The 16,969-nt window shown below is 36.1% G+C and overlaps 1 protein-coding gene across 1 annotated transcript in view; it reads left to right on the plus strand.

The window, feature by feature from the left end:
• The window catches only part of LOC150085556 (uncharacterized), a 327,690-nt gene that overhangs the window by 260,798 nt on the left and 49,923 nt on the right, over positions 1-16,969 (plus strand). The window contains exon 10 of the mRNA XM_090374600.1: positions 5,281-5,359. Coding sequence (XP_090230726.1) covers positions 5,281-5,359 — 79 coding nt within the window. The remainder of the gene's footprint in view (positions 1-5,280; positions 5,360-16,969) is intronic.

Below are 16,969 nucleotides of genomic sequence, written 5' to 3' on the forward strand. Positions count from 1 at the left end.
TGCAATAATAAAAAAAAGTAAATTTGTTGTTTAATATTATTGAATTGACATTACAGTAGACTCTCTGTTATTAAGGGAGGGGAGTTATTTGGATAGCATATTAACCAGTGAATACTCACAAAGGTCTAAGTCACTCTAAGTTAAATAATAAAAAGTTAAATAACAAATGTTTGCTTACATTTTGTGTGTTTGTGCCCCTGAATTTCTGAGAAAACCAGAAAACTTCCTTGGCTTCCTGTCTACTACAAGGACCAGTACGAAAGTAATGCCTCCTAATTTTTGCTTTCAAATATGGCACCGTATATCATTTTGCATGTCACTAGAGGTCTCTAGTTTCACCATACTGAGTGGCGGTGTGATTGGTCTCGTGAGTGCAGCACACGAATAGTTCAAAATGGTGGATGTTACAGATATACGCATCAAGCAAACAGTGGTGATTGAATTTCTTACCAAGGAAGAAGTGACGCCTGTCAAGGTCCGTACGTGTCTCTGAAATGTTTATGGGGACAATATTGTAGATGTGAGTGCAGTTAGATGTTGGGTAAGATACTTTAAGAGTGGGGAAAGTGACATTGTTGACAAGCCCCGAAGCAGCCAGCCATAATGTCAATGACAACAGACAACAAGAGCCGGATTGATGCGCTGATCAAAGAGGACCACCACATCACAACACGCAAATTGTGCAATGCATTAGGTATAGGGAAACCTGCTGTGATAACTATCATGAAGGAACTAGGCTACAACAAGGTTTGCACCTGGTTGGTCTCAAAAATGCTGACACACGAGCACAAAGAAGCTCGGAAAGTTATCTCTACAGAACTTCTCTAGCACTACAAGAGTGAAGGAGAGGTTTTTCTTTCACACATAGTCACAGGTGATGAAAGCTGGGTTCACCATTATGACTTTGAAATGGAGAGACGTTCGATAGAGTGGCACCATCAAAATTCACCGTGCAAGAAGAAATTCAAAAAGCAGCCTTCTCTCGGTAAAGTCACGGCGGCAGTGTTTTGAGACAAAGATGGTGTCTTGCTCATGGACTTCTTGGGGTGTGGCACCCCAATCAACTGAGATCGATATGTGGAAACATTGAAAAAGTTGGAAACCCACATCCATAGAGTTTGACCAGACAAAAACCTTAATGAGGTTCTTCTCTATGACAATACACAACTCCACACTAGTCTATGCACAATGGAGGCCATTGCAAAATTGGGGTGCACTGTTCTTCCTCACCCCCTCTCATAGCCCGGACTTTGCACCTTTTGACTATCACCCCTTCGGCCCGCTGAAGGATTTAGCTTAATTCCCAGCATTTACTCCTACAGGATTCGATAATACAACTCATGATATCAACTTAAGTGATTTGTGAAAATACAATATGTGATAGAAAAAAACTAATACCATTTCTGAAATCAGCATAAAAAAAAACTCAGTTAAAAACAGCTATTAGTTTACACTCTGTGGAATCCACCTTTTGACTATCACCTCTTCGGCCGCTGAAGGATACACTCTGTGGGATCTATTTTGGGAACGACAGCCAGCTCAAGCAGTGTTGGCAAAGCCATCCAGAGCAGGAGTAAGAAGTTCTACAGTATTGGAAGCAGCATCTGACTCAGAGATGGGGGAAGTGCATAGAAAATTATGGTGATTTTGTGGAAAAATAATGGTGTGTTTATTAGTGGTAGAGGATTAATTGATGTAAAAGGCATAGTGGTAGGAATTAAATTTTCTGAATTAAAAAATAGGAGCATTACTTTTATACCACTCCTCGTAGCTTACTTTTATCATATTTCAGTAAACTTTGTTTTAGTATTTTATGTTAATTTTAACATACTTCTTAGAGTTTTTTTTAATTTTCATTCATGTGCATTCAAATGTTAAAATGAAAAATGGTTGTTCTTTCTATTGAACAAAAACTTGAGCTCATCAATAAACATATAAAGGTGCTTTATATTATGAGTTTTTCTTTTGTTTTGTGGATTACATCCCCTCTTCTTAGTTTTTGATTGATGTTTATAAATTAATAGCTGTTTTTAACTGAGCTTTTTTTTTATGCTGATTTCAGAAATGGTATTAGTTATTGAATATATTAAGTTATTGAATATATAGTTATTGAATATATTAAGTTAAGAGTAAAGCTGGGAATTTGTAAGCTAAATTTTCACATATTCACAACACTGCCTTTCATTTGTTTTTTTTTTGATCTGGTGAGCTCCATGCAGCAGTGTTTATCAGTGAAAGCTCAGTTTATTTTTGAGGTTATGTTAAACGTGTGTTGAAAAGTGAGTAAAATGTCCTCACACAAGTGTTTGAACAATTTAAACTTATTTTTTATATTTATGGATGTTATGTGGTCCTCAAGAAAAGAAATGATATTACAAAATTTGTAAAAATTGTGTATTGTGATTATTTTGGAGTGAAACTCGGTGATCAAAATAAAAGTGGGTTCCATATAAAGTTTTCCGAATATGTGTTGAAGCATTGAGATTGTGGAAGAACGGTAAAAAGAAGGCTATGCCATTTGCAATTCCCACGATTTGGTGGGAGTCTACAAACTACTGTGATGACTGTTACATTTGCTTAGTTAATGTAGAGTGATACAATACAATGAGTAAGAATGGCATTGTATCCCAATATTCCATCCGTCATTAGACCAGTCCCACAGGGATATAACCTGCTGATTCCATGCCCTCCACTTATATTGGAGAATGTAGCAGCAGACAGTGTTGAAAGTGAAGCTTCTGAATATGAAACTGAAGTCTGTACGCCTGGAGAATTGAGTCCAGCCCTCATCTGTTTCCACAGCATGAACTCAAATGATTTGGTAAGATTTAAATTTACCAAGAGAATTTGCAGAACTCCTTGGTTCTAGACTTAAGTTGAAAAATCTTATAGCACTTGGTACTTTTTCTCTTGGTACAGACACAAAGAATGAGAACTAGTCCCTTTTTTCTGAGGACAATTCTATGGTTTTTTGCAGTAATATAAATGACTTAATGAACTATTTAGGAATTAGTTACAATCCTACACAGTGGAGACTTTTTATTGATTCATCAAAGAGGAGCCTCAAAAGTGTGTTGCTCCACAATGGAAATAAATTTTGGTTAATTACAGTAGCTCACTCTGTGCATTTGAAAGAAACATATAAGAACTTGAGTAAGTTGTTGATAAATATTAAGTATTGAAGATCATGGTTGGTTGGTCGGTCGGTTTGTTGCTGACTTTAAAGTGATAGGCATGTAACTTGGACAGCAATCTGGCTACACAAAAATGGCTTGCTTTTTGAGTGAGTGGGATAGTCGTGTAAGCAGTAAGCATTGGGATGTCAAGATCTGGCCAAAGAGGGACACTTTGTTGCCTGGATCAAAGAACATAGTTCATAAACAGTGGTAGACCCCAAAACTGACTTCCTTCCATCCTTGCACATCAAACTGGGTTTGATGAAACAGTTTGTGAAAGCTTTGCCTCAGGGAGTTGCCTGCTTCAACTACCTTTGTACTAAATTCCCATTGATAACCCAAGAGAAGCTAAAACATGGTATTTTTGTCGGACCCTGAAATTCACAAAATGTTGAGGGACTGAGATTTTGAGGGAACTCAAAATGAAACAGACATGGATTAAGGAACAACAAGGATCCAAAATACAAGAATATAGTTGACAATATATTGGAAAACTTCAAGTAGCTGGGCTGCAACATGAATCTCAAGGCACATTTTTTACTCTCCCACGTCGACTTCATTAGCATTAGTAGAGGCATTTGATGCAAGAAAGCAAGCTTATGCAGCATCAGCCAAAAAAAAAAAAAAATAAATAAATAAAAAATAACCACTTCCACTTAACCCCTCTGTTTGTTCGAAATACCTGTCCAGCTGAGCCTTAAACTTATTTAGGCTATCAACTTCCACGACAAGGGATGGAAGTCTGTTCCACCAACCAACCACCCGCTGGCTAAAGGCAACCAACCACCCGCTGGCTAAAGGCAAATTTCCGCACGTCTATCCTACATCTGTCTTTCCTCAATTTGAATTTATGCCCTCTGGTGATTATTCTGAGCAAGAGGAAGAATCCCATCAGCATTGAGCATGCTCAAACCATTCAAGGCTTTATACACCTCTATCAGATCACCTCGCTGGTGCCTAGTCTCCAGACACTGTAATTTGCAAACCTTAAGCATTTTTTCATAAGAGCACCCCTTTGTTCCATTCACTAATCTTGTTGCCCTTCCTCTGTACTCGTTCCAGCAGCTCTACATCCTTCTTGAAATGAGGCCTCCAGGCCTGTATACAGTACTCTAGGTGTGGCCTGACCATTGCCTTATACAATGGAATAATCACCTCCTTATCCCTGCTAGAAAAATTCCTATATATCATTGACAATACACCATGAGCTACTCTTGCAACCCGTCTGCACTGCTCAGAGAACTTAATATCTGCCTGCACAACCACCCCCAGGTCCTTTTCATTCTCTACCACGGTCACTGTGATACCACAGAGTTGATATGTTACTCTGGGATTACTGCTTCCCATATGTAGTACTTTACATTTGTCAATGTTAAACTTCATTTGCCACCTCTCAGCCCATGCTCAACCTTTCCAGATCCTGTTGCAAACTACTTCCTAGAAAATTTAGGAAGTGTTAGTGAAGAAAGGATAAGAGGTTTTACCAGGACATTAAATACATGGAGATGAAGTACCAGGGGAGTTAGAATGTCAACATGATGGCTGACTATTGCTGGATGCTGAAGAGAGAGACTGAAGTAGAAGGATCTACAAGAAAATCAAAGCAATCAAAATTTGACCCATCATAGATCAGTTTTTAAAATGAGCTGTGAGTGGTTAGTGGACTTTTTACCTCATTGTCTTTTTTAATAGTTTTTAACATGTATTTAAATATAAAAGTCTGGTAAAAGTAGAATTTTGTTATAATTTCAGTGCACAAATTCTGCCAAAATTAATAAAAATTTTGAAAAATCAAATAATTTTCTTTCATGATATTTAAGAAACCTGACATGATGGAAACAAATATTATTTTTGAAATCAGTATTAGAAAATCATTCAGAAATGCCCTTTTCTGAACAGATATCAGTGAATTTTTTCAAAGTGCAGAGTAGTGTTAACTAGAGGTTTCCATTAGCTATCATTTTTTGGTCATTTCTGGTAATTTTTTCCCTACTACCGCAGGTAATCAGGAGTCTACTGTATTAATTATTAATTTTCTTTTAGGTTTTATATTAACTATTGATTTTTTTAATTATCACATATAACATCCTTTTAATTATAATAGGATTTCTTCTGGGGCTTATTTGTGCCAACTTTAGTGATAGTTGGGGTGCACAGTGGCCTACTTCTGAGATGACTTCAAGGTATTTAGTTTTCACCCATTATTTTGAAATTAAATTCTCTTAAAAAATGGAAAAATTACTTTTTTGATATATAAACCAACAATTATCATGCAAATCTGTCTGTACTCTTACTGATTTATTTTACAAACTGCATTCCACAAGGAAATTACAACAATGGTGGAAAAACAAAGTTCTCTTTACATGAAAATTATTATAAAATATTCCATCTGTATTAACCATCTGTCTTGTTTGTCCATCCATAGTCATTACTTTCTTGGAAAGCTTGTATTTTAAGTAATCTATCTTATTTACAGATCTGCCATTATTTCTTCCTTTCTTTTTATAAGCCTTTCCTCTCACATTTGTTTCCAAATGATAATTCTCAATATTTCAGTACTATGTTTTCCATGCCAGCAAAGCTAACTTTTGTGATTGTTAGGTATTTTTATTAAATATTATCTATTTTTCCTCCCTTCTAGTATTCCATTATACCTTTCAGCGGTTATCTGCATTTTAGAGATGTTAATGTGAGATATAAATGCATCTCCATTCTTTACAGATGGAATCCATTGCACATAAAATTATTTCTTATTTAATTTTGTTTGAATGTGTGGCAGATATTCAAGAATATTCTGGTTGATTTTGGCATCAACCAGAATATTCTTGTCAAAATGGAAATTGTAGTTTAGTGTCATCAGCAGAAACTGTGGATAAGATGCCTACTGAGGGGAAGAAAATCATTAACTATATGGAAAGTTTCATGAGAGGTGGTAAGAGTTTGTGGCTGACAGATTTACTGTCCTATTATGATTACCTCACAAGGATTGAAATAATCATAATAGGACAGTAATTCAAAGGAAAGGGTTTATTTTCCCCTTCTCCTGTAGAAATAAGCTGGATATGAACAAATTTTTTATGTAGAAAGAAAATACCACTTGCATAAGTGTGTTAAATGTCAACAAAAATAAAATGTTAGCTCTGGAGCATGACTGGAAAAATGCCGTCAGGACCCTGTCCTATCCTTTCTTGGAATTTGCTGTTTAGGATTTTTATAATTCATTCCTGTCATGAAATTAGGGAGGCATTTACAAAGCTAATAAGTGAGAATTATCTTTAGATGAAGATGTAGAACATATTAGGATGTAAAAAAAAAAAGATGTTAGTAATGGACAGACTTGCAGCCAATGTCTTTGGCAATAGACCAGAAAGTTTTTAGCTACCATAGCCATATAAAATTATTAGGTAACTACAAGGTTCATAGTCACTTCAATTTATTTAGCAATTCTATATGGTTCTGAAATTTGGGCCTTAGCAGCTACCTAAATAGATCACTGACAAACCACATTAAACATGGGATTACTACTACTGAAATGGCAGCTGTCTTGCCTATTAGAAGAGTCCTATTTCATTTATGAAAGAATAACCTTCATGGCAAAAATGCAAATAGGGTCTATCTTCAAACCTAATATCTGAGATTGTGTTCCTGGAGGATCCCATCCTCAGCTTAGATCCTCTGCATTGCTTATCACTCACACAAATAGACATTCTCTCTGATACATTCCTTCTTATCCAAATGCTCAACATCCTCAGTAAAATCGATGCAAGTTTGTGAAAGAGAAAAATACAGGAAAGCACATTCTCGTTAACACAGAAATCCCTTCCCCTTAATCAACTTTGCAGAGATCACATCACAAACCTTGGGATTGCTTGCTACACCCTTTTGCTTTGAGTGGTGAAATATTTGTGGATCCATAATGCATATGATGCACTTGCATCTGCTACTACTGCTTGACATTTACTTCTGATGCCTTTGGCTGGTAGAGACAATGGCATATGCCAAATCTTTTGCTGTTGCTAAAGACTTTGCATAACTTCTTCACTTACTAGACGTCATTAAATCTTAGCTGCACACCAAACACTCTTGATCATTTCCTCACTGTTAGTTATCTTCTCAGCCTCCCAACTTGGTGGTTTTCTTCTTCAGTGAACTTCTATTCTGTGGCCATTCTCAACCTCAATGTTGTTTGTCATTATGATGATGCCAAATGAAGTGGTTTGTGTTATTTATTTTCCCTTTTTTTTTTTCACTCTAAACTCTTATCCTGTATGTATACCATGCTTCTTTTTTTTTTTTGAAAATGTGCCAAGGCTGTTTAAAGTGAAAATAACACTGAACAACAAATTTTGGGTCATATCTTGTTACTGGCATGAAAGTAAGTTTACCTTATAAATTTTGGGGTGCTAAACATGGAAATAGTGCTTGAAATGGCAGATTGGCTCTTGTTTTCAAAAAAAGGAGTTTTTTAATATTTATACAAGGTATTTTTTATTTATATGGCAGTAAGAGATGTAGCTACGAACATACCTGCATCAAACATGGGACCTTTCACCTTTTGCTTGTATTCGTCTTCGGGAGTGTCCCCTTTCACCTTTCGCTTGTATTCGTCTTCAGGAGTGTCCCCTTTCACCTTTCGCTTATATTCGGCTTTGGAAGTAACCCTTTTCACCATCCAACAATAATTGGCTAACATGACAGCACTCCATTTGCTTTTGTATCTTTGTTCCATTACTGCAATGTCTTAATGGAAGCGCCCACCATGTTCATTGCTGATGGCACCACAGTTTGGCAGGAAGAAATTCAGGTGTGAGTGCAAGAAAGGCATATTTAATGACATGTTGCATCCCAGTTTTTTGTAAGAAGTAAGAGTGTAGTGTGTTTAGTGTCAAATGGCACCAGGGGTTCCCCCCATCTCCGCGTTGCTTTCGTTGTAGGTGTACCAGTTCACTGGAAAGGCCGAAGATTTAAGTGTGTGGATTTTGTATATGTGTACTACACAGTGTCTAAACGGCCATTTTTCCTCTGGCCGTTTAGACGCTGGACCACTGCTGAGGCCCAACGTTGCCCAAACTCAATCCCGTGGAGGCAGACCAGGGGTACCCAGTAGTTTCATTATTTTACTCTGGCAGGTCCTGTCACCTAATTTCCTGAGATTTCAGAGGCTAGGACCTTTAAAAAAAAAATGTTTACTTTGATTGTGTCGTGGGGATTTCGCGACAGAATTGAAAGCCCAAAAATATTGTGGACCAAAGTAATTTCGAAATTTATTAAATATAGATAGTGTGGGGCATTCGCTTGAGTGCAGGTAGAGTAGGGGGGGATTTAAAGGCTGGGGAAAGATAGACAGAAGTATGGAGTCAATACAGAAGGAGACTCCGGCATTCAGTGGGGTATGCCCATGCCCCACCAGAAGTGAAAATGGGAGTGGTGAGGAGGGGAGGAGACAGAAGGATCATAACCTCTCCCCCTGCCAGGCAGGACGTAAAAGAGAAACTAGGCGAGGGTGCCCGGTTTTGTTGCCAATATGGCACATGTCAGCAAGCTGCTAGTGTCTCCAAGTCCAGTAGTGGAGTCAGACATGGGAAGTGGGTTCCATCTGGGTCTAGTAGTCACACCTAAGTGCCTTCCAGTTTGGTTGGGTTGTGTGGTAGGCCTGTCTTGTTATGTGTTGGATTCATCCCATTCTCATGGATTTGCAGGGCAGGAAGACTTAACTTGTCCTACGTTTGTGAGCCATTTCTTTTGTCTTGTCAGTTCATGATTGCAATCAAGGTTCTTCTTCTGGCGAAGATTTCCTGAACGAAGGTGGTGAGGGCCACTCCTGAGTCCAGAAGGTGGTGTTCCTGATCTTTTGTGATGTAAATCACTCTCGTTATCAGTATTCCTTGCAGGTTATCATACTGTGTATACTGATGCGTAAGATGTGTCCAAGTTTCTCTTTCCCTGCAGCAACAAAGCAAGTTTTCACGTATTCCAAGGGTAGTAAGTTTATCTTGAAAGAGACCATGCCCCAATGAGCAAAAAAATACAGGAAGGAAGGCAGAAAATAAATTTGGTAGAATAACTCAAGAATATTTTATGCCAAAAACGTTGAAAAAAGAAAAGGGAGATTCCTGGAATCTCCCTTTTAGGAAGCTTGGCAAAAGATACAAGAAAGTAAGCTTAAAAAAAAAAAATTTCCCATATTACCTGTCCATCCTCTCTAATGTCTAGTTCTTCCTTGAATTTATTCAAACTATTCACCTCCACAACACTAGATGGAAGCTTCTTCCAACAATCAATTACCTGTTGGCTGAAGAAAAATTTCTGCACATCTCTTCTGCAGCCATCCTTCCTCAATTTGAATTTATGACCTCTCAGGTGTGTAGTCTGAGCAAGAGAAAGGGTGTCATCAGCATTGTCTTGCTGAATCCATTCAAAGACTTAAACACCTCAATCAGATTCTTGGAGATGCCTAGTCCCCAGATGCTTCTAATTTTCACAACTCTTCCTTGATAAAGCACCCTTTTGTTTCCTCTCACTAATCATATTGCTCTTCTCTGCACCCATTCCAATAGATCCACATCCTTCCTAAAATGAGGCTTCCAGACCTCTGTGGAGTAATCAAGGTGTGCCGTAACCTTTCTATTATACAACAGGATGATCACCTATATATGCCTGCTGGAAAATTCCTGTATATCATTGACAAAACCCCATGAGTTTACCTAGCAGCCTGTCTGCACTGCTCAGAGAAATTAATATCTGACTGTACAATTACCTCCAGGTCTTTTTCCTTCTCTACTACCCTCAGTAGTAGAGAAGGAAAAAAGGTAATATTGCAAAATGTGGTACGACAATTTGGTATGTTATTTTGAGATTATTGCTACCCATATACAGTACCTTTCATTTGTAAATGATAAACTTCAGTTGCCACTTGTCAGTCCATCTGCCTAATTTTGATAGATTTTTGTGGCATACACTGATTACTGTCATTCATCCCCTCTCTACCTACCTTCATATCATCTGCAAAACATTAAGCCTGATAAGCTTTCATCAGTATCATTAAATATTGAAAACAACAATGGGCCTAGCACTGAACCCTGCATTACCCCCACTAATAGTGTTAGTCAGAATAGCAGTATCCATTGATAACCTCTCTGTTTTCTCCCATTCAACCATCCCTTTATCTGTAGCAGTAATTTACCTCTAATACCATACCGTTTCAATTTGTATAGCAGTCGTTTATGGGAAACATTGTAAAAATCTTTTTTGAAATCCAAATGTATGTTGTTGAAATTATTGTATTGACATCTTATACTTAGATTTCAGAAAAGATTTTATATGCATAAATACCATCTTTAAAGTGAAAGGGATTATAGTGCAAGTAAGTAGTTCAAAGGAAATGAGTGGTGGTTGAGGCAACCAATGGTTGATTCTTTTAGTGAAATGCGGACTTAAGGGGAATGTAGATCAGGCATTTTAAACTGGCAGCTAGGGCTTTGCAGGCCTAAAATATTTGCTGTGTGGAACCCATTGTTATCAGCTTTTAAAGGTTAGCAATGTTATACCTATATGATGATGGAAATGGTGATACTTAAAGGAGAAAATAAAATTCATAAATTATGTGAACCTTCATAATATTGTTGATCATGAGATCACATATTTTTGTGCATGGGGAAAATATATGAAAATACTTACCCAATCTCTTTCAGTAATATTGCACTAGTGTGGCTCACTGGCATTTCTGCTGTAGATGGAAATGCATGCCATTATGGGTATATTGAGATGGATGGGTGTGTGTGTGTGTGTGTGTGTGTGAAAAGAATTTGGTAGGTTTTTTTTTTTAGATTTATTTCTATTAATGGGCAGATTCATTCAGTAAGTATGATTATTCATGATGTATTGTTGTAGCTGAGGTAAAAGTTTTAGGAAGTCAACATGTATTACAAAGCAAAGAAATTTACTTATTCCTTTTTTATATGTAATCCTTAACATAGTGTTGCTTTGGCAGTGGTCTCTACTTGCATGCTACTTGGACTCCCTCCAGTGACATTTGGCAGAGTAGAGATGGCAAGGTATTTTTATTCTTATTCACTTAGCTGATGCACATGCCATCTAGTGCATAACCAATAGATCTGGCCTGGTACACTATATAGCAGCCAGCTTGCAAAAATAATTTTAAAGCTATATCCTTAAGTCTTACCATAATGCGTGTGATAATCTCAAAAGACAAAATTGTACCGCATGTTAGGAGAAGTTAGGACATACATATTTTACCTATGTCTGGCCTCCATGAAGCAGATTTATAGTAATGTATTTGTTTGGTAGATGTTGGTTATCTATCAAACAAATACACTAAATTAAATATCAGAATAAAAAATGCACTACAGTCATGTGTACACATACTAACAATCCTGAATTCCTTTTCACCTTTAATTTAAAGTATTTACAGAGTAAACCACTGCTAGAATTTACTATTCTGTAGGGAAACATTCAGTACCATTGTAGGTTCCAGAAAACCAGATTTATTTAATTTGATATATTGATAGCACCTTAAAATGCCATATATGTATGGCATTTTAAGGTGCTATTAAGGCACACATAATTTTCTTTACAAATGTAAGAATACAGCATAATTCTGAGTTACAGACTGACATACTATAAATAAATTTAAAGTTAAGGCAAATAATACTTTCAAAATTTAATTCTTTCTCTAATAATAATAATAAAAATACAGTAAACTCTGTAAAATTCAGCGAATGTTACAAAAAAAAAAAAAAAATCAACATTTTACACTCCAGAAAAGTAAGAAAGAAATCTAGCACTTGTGTCAAGGTCACATTTGTCTTAAAGTACCTTTAAGTACCTGCAAACAAAAATAACTTTTCTTTCCTTATAGGATGCTTGCTGGATAACCTTGTCCCTTTATCTCTTTTTTGTGGCCTGCAAGATTTAAACTGCATAGAAATGCAATTGTCTTACAGCAGAACAAACTTGCATATGCAGTGAGTTTCCCTTGCGTTGGTTAATTTCAAACAGATGTTCTTTCCAAAAGTTAATCAGTTTGTTTAAAAGATGAGACTGCTATGACGGCCTGTTTTGGGATTAACTGGTCTCTCATTAGGTATCCAGTGACAGCATGCAGACAAAATAGTAATAAAGAAGTTCACTGTATAAGCTGGTATGCAGTATATGAAATTGGTTTTCAAAGTTGTAATGTGGCTGAAGTTGTCTTCTGAAAGTAGTGTAATATCAGGGCAACTTGCTACAAGGACAAGTTTATTTTGTTCTGAAAATTGAGACCATTGTTTTACATGCGGTTTAAATTATCTTGTGTTTTTTTGTTTTTGCTGGCTGCAGAAACAAATGAAAGGACAAAATAATCATAAATGCTTACAAATGTAAATAAGTTTAGCTGCTTATGCTTGACAGTTAGCAAAATGTTCTCTTTAAAACTGCTGAATCAATAGGCATACCTCTAAAATCTGGTACTTCTTAATCACTGAGCGTACAAGATTTTATGGAGTTTACTGTATTCATAATAATAATAATAATAATAAAAAAATTAGGTTATCTACAAACATGAAGAAAATTTTCATACCCACTGACAGATGCAAACAAAAACAATAATATACAAGCCCGTTCCAAAATTCAAACTTTTAGTAAGTATTTTTAAACAAAGACAAAAAAGATAGATTGATTTAGTATCTCGGGGAAAATGATAACATGAAATGTAAAACTTTCTAAAATTTGGCTGTATATTCGCTTTGATATATTCAATATTCAGTTGCAGAGTAATTTTTGTAAACAACAAGACACATTAGAGACTAATAACGGTGGACATCCAGTTTCTCCCCTTGCTAGCGATGCAGTAAAAGAGTACAGGTGACCCCCGCTTAACGCTGATAATTCGTTCCGGAAAAACAGAGCGCTAAGCGAGCGCCGCATTCCCATAAGGTAACATATGTATTTGTGAGTTGCGGTCAGTGCCATAGGATATTTCCTAATCAATAATAAACGGTAGTGAAAAGATGCACAAATGTCGGTCAAAATATATAATATTCAAATATTTGTACATATAAAATATTCTGCATTACATACGTATATAATTTTGTGGTGTAACTACTTACGTATCAAAATTAAACTTAAAATTCCAATTAAAATCATGAATTTAATTGATAAATTTAATCATGGAAAAGGTGTCGATTTTGGGTTGAACTTTGGCTCTCTTCCAAATAAACTAAAAGGGATATTAATTTTAAATCCCCCACAGCATTACCACCCAACAATAAAGTCAACCGATCCTTTGCCGCTTTGAAATCTGGCATGTTTTTTTATTCTTTCAATATGAAACTTCTTTTAGGCATTCGTTTCCACAAAAGTCCTGCTTCATCTATGTTAAAAACTTGTTGAGAAGTATAACACATAATACCCCTCTTCAATAATTTTAACAAGTTCTTTTTTGAAAGTTTCGGCTCCTTGATCTGCACTTGCGGCTTCTCCCTGGATTTTAAATCTATTCAACCAGCTCTTACTAGTTTTAAATGGTTCCACATTTTTTTTTTTTTAGGTGAGTTTTCTTCAGATCATTATATTGGCTAATCTCTCTCTCTCTCTCTCTCTCTCTCTCTCTCTCTCTCTCTCTCTCTCTCTTTTTTTATATATTTAACTTAACTGTATTTTGCATTGGATATTATCTTCAATAAAATTAGTTAAAGTCTTTCCATTTCAATCCTAATAGCAAGCCTAGTCCTAGTTGCTTGCAGTGGAACAGCTATCTTTCCCGCTGCTAAAATTAATTCTTTATTTTGTTTTATAATTGTTCTTACAGTTAAACTTGCAAGACCTAAATTATAGCACACATCTGCTTGTCTTTGACGGGAATCGATTCGCTTCAAAATGTCTAATTTAATTTTCAAATTCAGTCTTTTTCTTACATTTATAGTCTTCGTACTGCATCCAAACGTTGTTGCTTTTTCATTCTTATCGACCATTATTAACTCTTCGAAAATGTAACTGCGTTGGTTGCATTAATTACGATACAATGTTCAAGTAAACTGTCAGTTACGCACGATGTCTAGTAGTACTGTACTGAGTGATGACTAGACTTCGGATAAATGCATATAATGCAAATATTACAAGCAATATACTTGATCATTTTTTAAAATGTTGATCTCGTAACTACGTAACATGTCACTGTACTGCAATTAAATTAGCGTGCGAGAAAATTTCACTGAGCTTGGGAAAATTTCTGAAGTCGGCGTGGGAAATGTTTTAATGCTGTTTTGATATTCATTTTCAAGCTATCGACTCCATTAAATGAAACGATTTCGTTAAATATGCCAAAAATGCAATCTGTAAATGAGCGTTATAGTGATCTGTGACAGCGTTATAGTCAGATACGGGTTATAATATATGAACAGCGTTATAGCGAATCAGCGTAAAGAGAACCGCGTTATAACAGGGGCCTGCTGTATATCAGGGTAACACTAATTACAAACAGCTACCTCTGGAGGAGAATGTGTTCATCAAGTGCATTACATTAGTTATAAATTTTTCTAAACAACAGCACATGGCATCCTTTCTTCGACTAGAAATTACATTTAAGAGACCAAAACCTGCTAACAGCTAAACTAGACAAAAATGTACATGAATTGACAAGTGATTTATAGAGAAATTATGATTTGACTTCAGCACTATGATAGACCAGAGAGTTTAGTTTTGATTTAGTTTTCTCAAAATGCAGTAAATTCTAGGTTATCGGAATTAAATATATGGCAAAATTAGTAAATCAGTAGGACTGAAATAATAGCCACCAAAAAAAAAAAAAAAAATATATACAATTGAAGACAAGCTAAAGATTATCTAGAGAGTTAAGAGTGGCAAAACAAAATGCAGTATATTTCACAGGCATTCAAATTCATGATACATGGTTGGATGAAAGAGGAAGAAATATTGCATTCATTCATAGACTCTGTAGGAGACAAAATAGGCCTCCAAAGAAAGAACAAAAACAAGACTTTGTGAACACAGTGGTGGATCGATGCTTATACAAGTGGTTTCTACAGAAGCATACTTCACTGCCCATAGTGAAGGAGTTATTTTGAAAGCACAAGCACTTAAATTTCATAATCAGGCGCCTCCGTAGCCAGGTGGGAAGGAGCAGCAGTGCGTAGCACACGCTTCTTGATTAGACCGGGGTTCGAGCCCGTCACCACCAAATATGGAGGATGCGGAAAGGTCAGGGAATGACCACCGCATATCCCGGAGCAATATGGCCTTAGTTGCTAATGCTCCTAAAAACCAAACAACAAACAAACAACAACAATTTCATAATATACTTGGTGGAGATGATGAATGCTGGCTCTAGAAATGGAAGGCTCATCATGGGATATCCCAAGTCAGTCTTGTAGATAAATCTACATTTGGTGGCATTACAGTAGTAGAAGCATTTCTGAATTTCTGCATAATATGATTCAAAATGGTGATGTAAATGCTAAACTGTTATACAACTGTGACAAAACTGTGCTATAAACTTCTTCCTGACAAGTCATTGGATATTAAAAAGGTACCCAACAAAGCAGGCATGCAAACTAACAAAGAGAGAATTATTGTTTGCAAACAAGACTGGAAATCACAAGCTAAAGCATTGTGTATTGATAAAAATTGAAGGCCCTGGTGTTTTAAGCATGTCAACATGAAATCTCTGCCCATAATTTATAAAAATAGCTCCAGTGCTTGGATGATGAGTGATATTTTTGCTTCATGGTTTGAAAGTGAGTTTTTACTATCATTGAGATGCTACTTGCTTTCCAACAAATTTGAAGAAAAGGCTCTGTTACTGTTGGATCACTGCCCAGCTCATCCTTTGATGGATGTCCTGAAATCAAAAGATGGCAAGATCAGAGTGGTGTTTCTGTCATGGAACATAACTGCACAAAATCAGTTTATGGATCAGGACATTATTCGAACTCAGAAATTCCAGTTGTAGAATTTCTGAAAGACATTGCATATAGTATTGAATTAGTGCAGGAGAAAGTAAACCCAATAGCAATTGAAAACTGCTGGAAAAAAATGTATTGGAAAAGATGAGATCACTGATAATAACCTTGAATTAGCAGCATCTTCAGAACAAGAAGCAAATCTTCCAAGTCACTCTATGTCACTGGCCTTCTGTTTGTCGATTGTCTTCCCACTGTTCATAGATAATGTAGATGACTTGTGTAAAGACAAAGCATCAGAAATTAACAAGGTGCTTGAAAACATTAATGAGGTGATGGTGTGCTTAGAATTTCAGAGTGATAGCGAACATCTTCATTTATTTCATCTGATCACTATTAAGAATTATGTATTGGAAAAAACACCATCATTAGTTCTGGCAATTACATGACTATTTCAGAATGGATGCGCAAAATGTAATTCCATAACAGTACATTGTGTATTAGTAGAATGTAAAGGGAAGATATAATTTTTAATATTTTGTCTTTTAGTCTGTATACTCATAAAACATTAGTAAATAAAGTATTTATTTACTAAGTATATTTATGTTAAAAAAAAAAAAAAGGGAAAAAAAATTTGTAAAATTTTTTCAGCTATAATGTGCTTTGCGTATAACATGGGTATTAAAGTTTTCGCCTGAGACCCACGTTATATTGAAGTTGCACTGTATTTGTATTGTAATAATATTTAGTATGTGTCTGTATGTCACTGAAGCACAAACTGCCATTAAGTTTTGCCCAGGAGTGGATCCAATAAACATTGCAACACAGTAGAGAATGTGGATGGCCTCCTCACTGTCGCATTACTAGTATTTG

Source organism: Mastigoproctus giganteus, chromosome 5 (assembly GCF_048544385.1).
Source record: "Mastigoproctus giganteus isolate SK-2022 chromosome 5, ASM4854438v1, whole genome shotgun sequence".
NCBI classification, from domain to species: Eukaryota; Metazoa; Arthropoda; class Arachnida; order Uropygi; family Thelyphonidae; genus Mastigoproctus; species Mastigoproctus giganteus.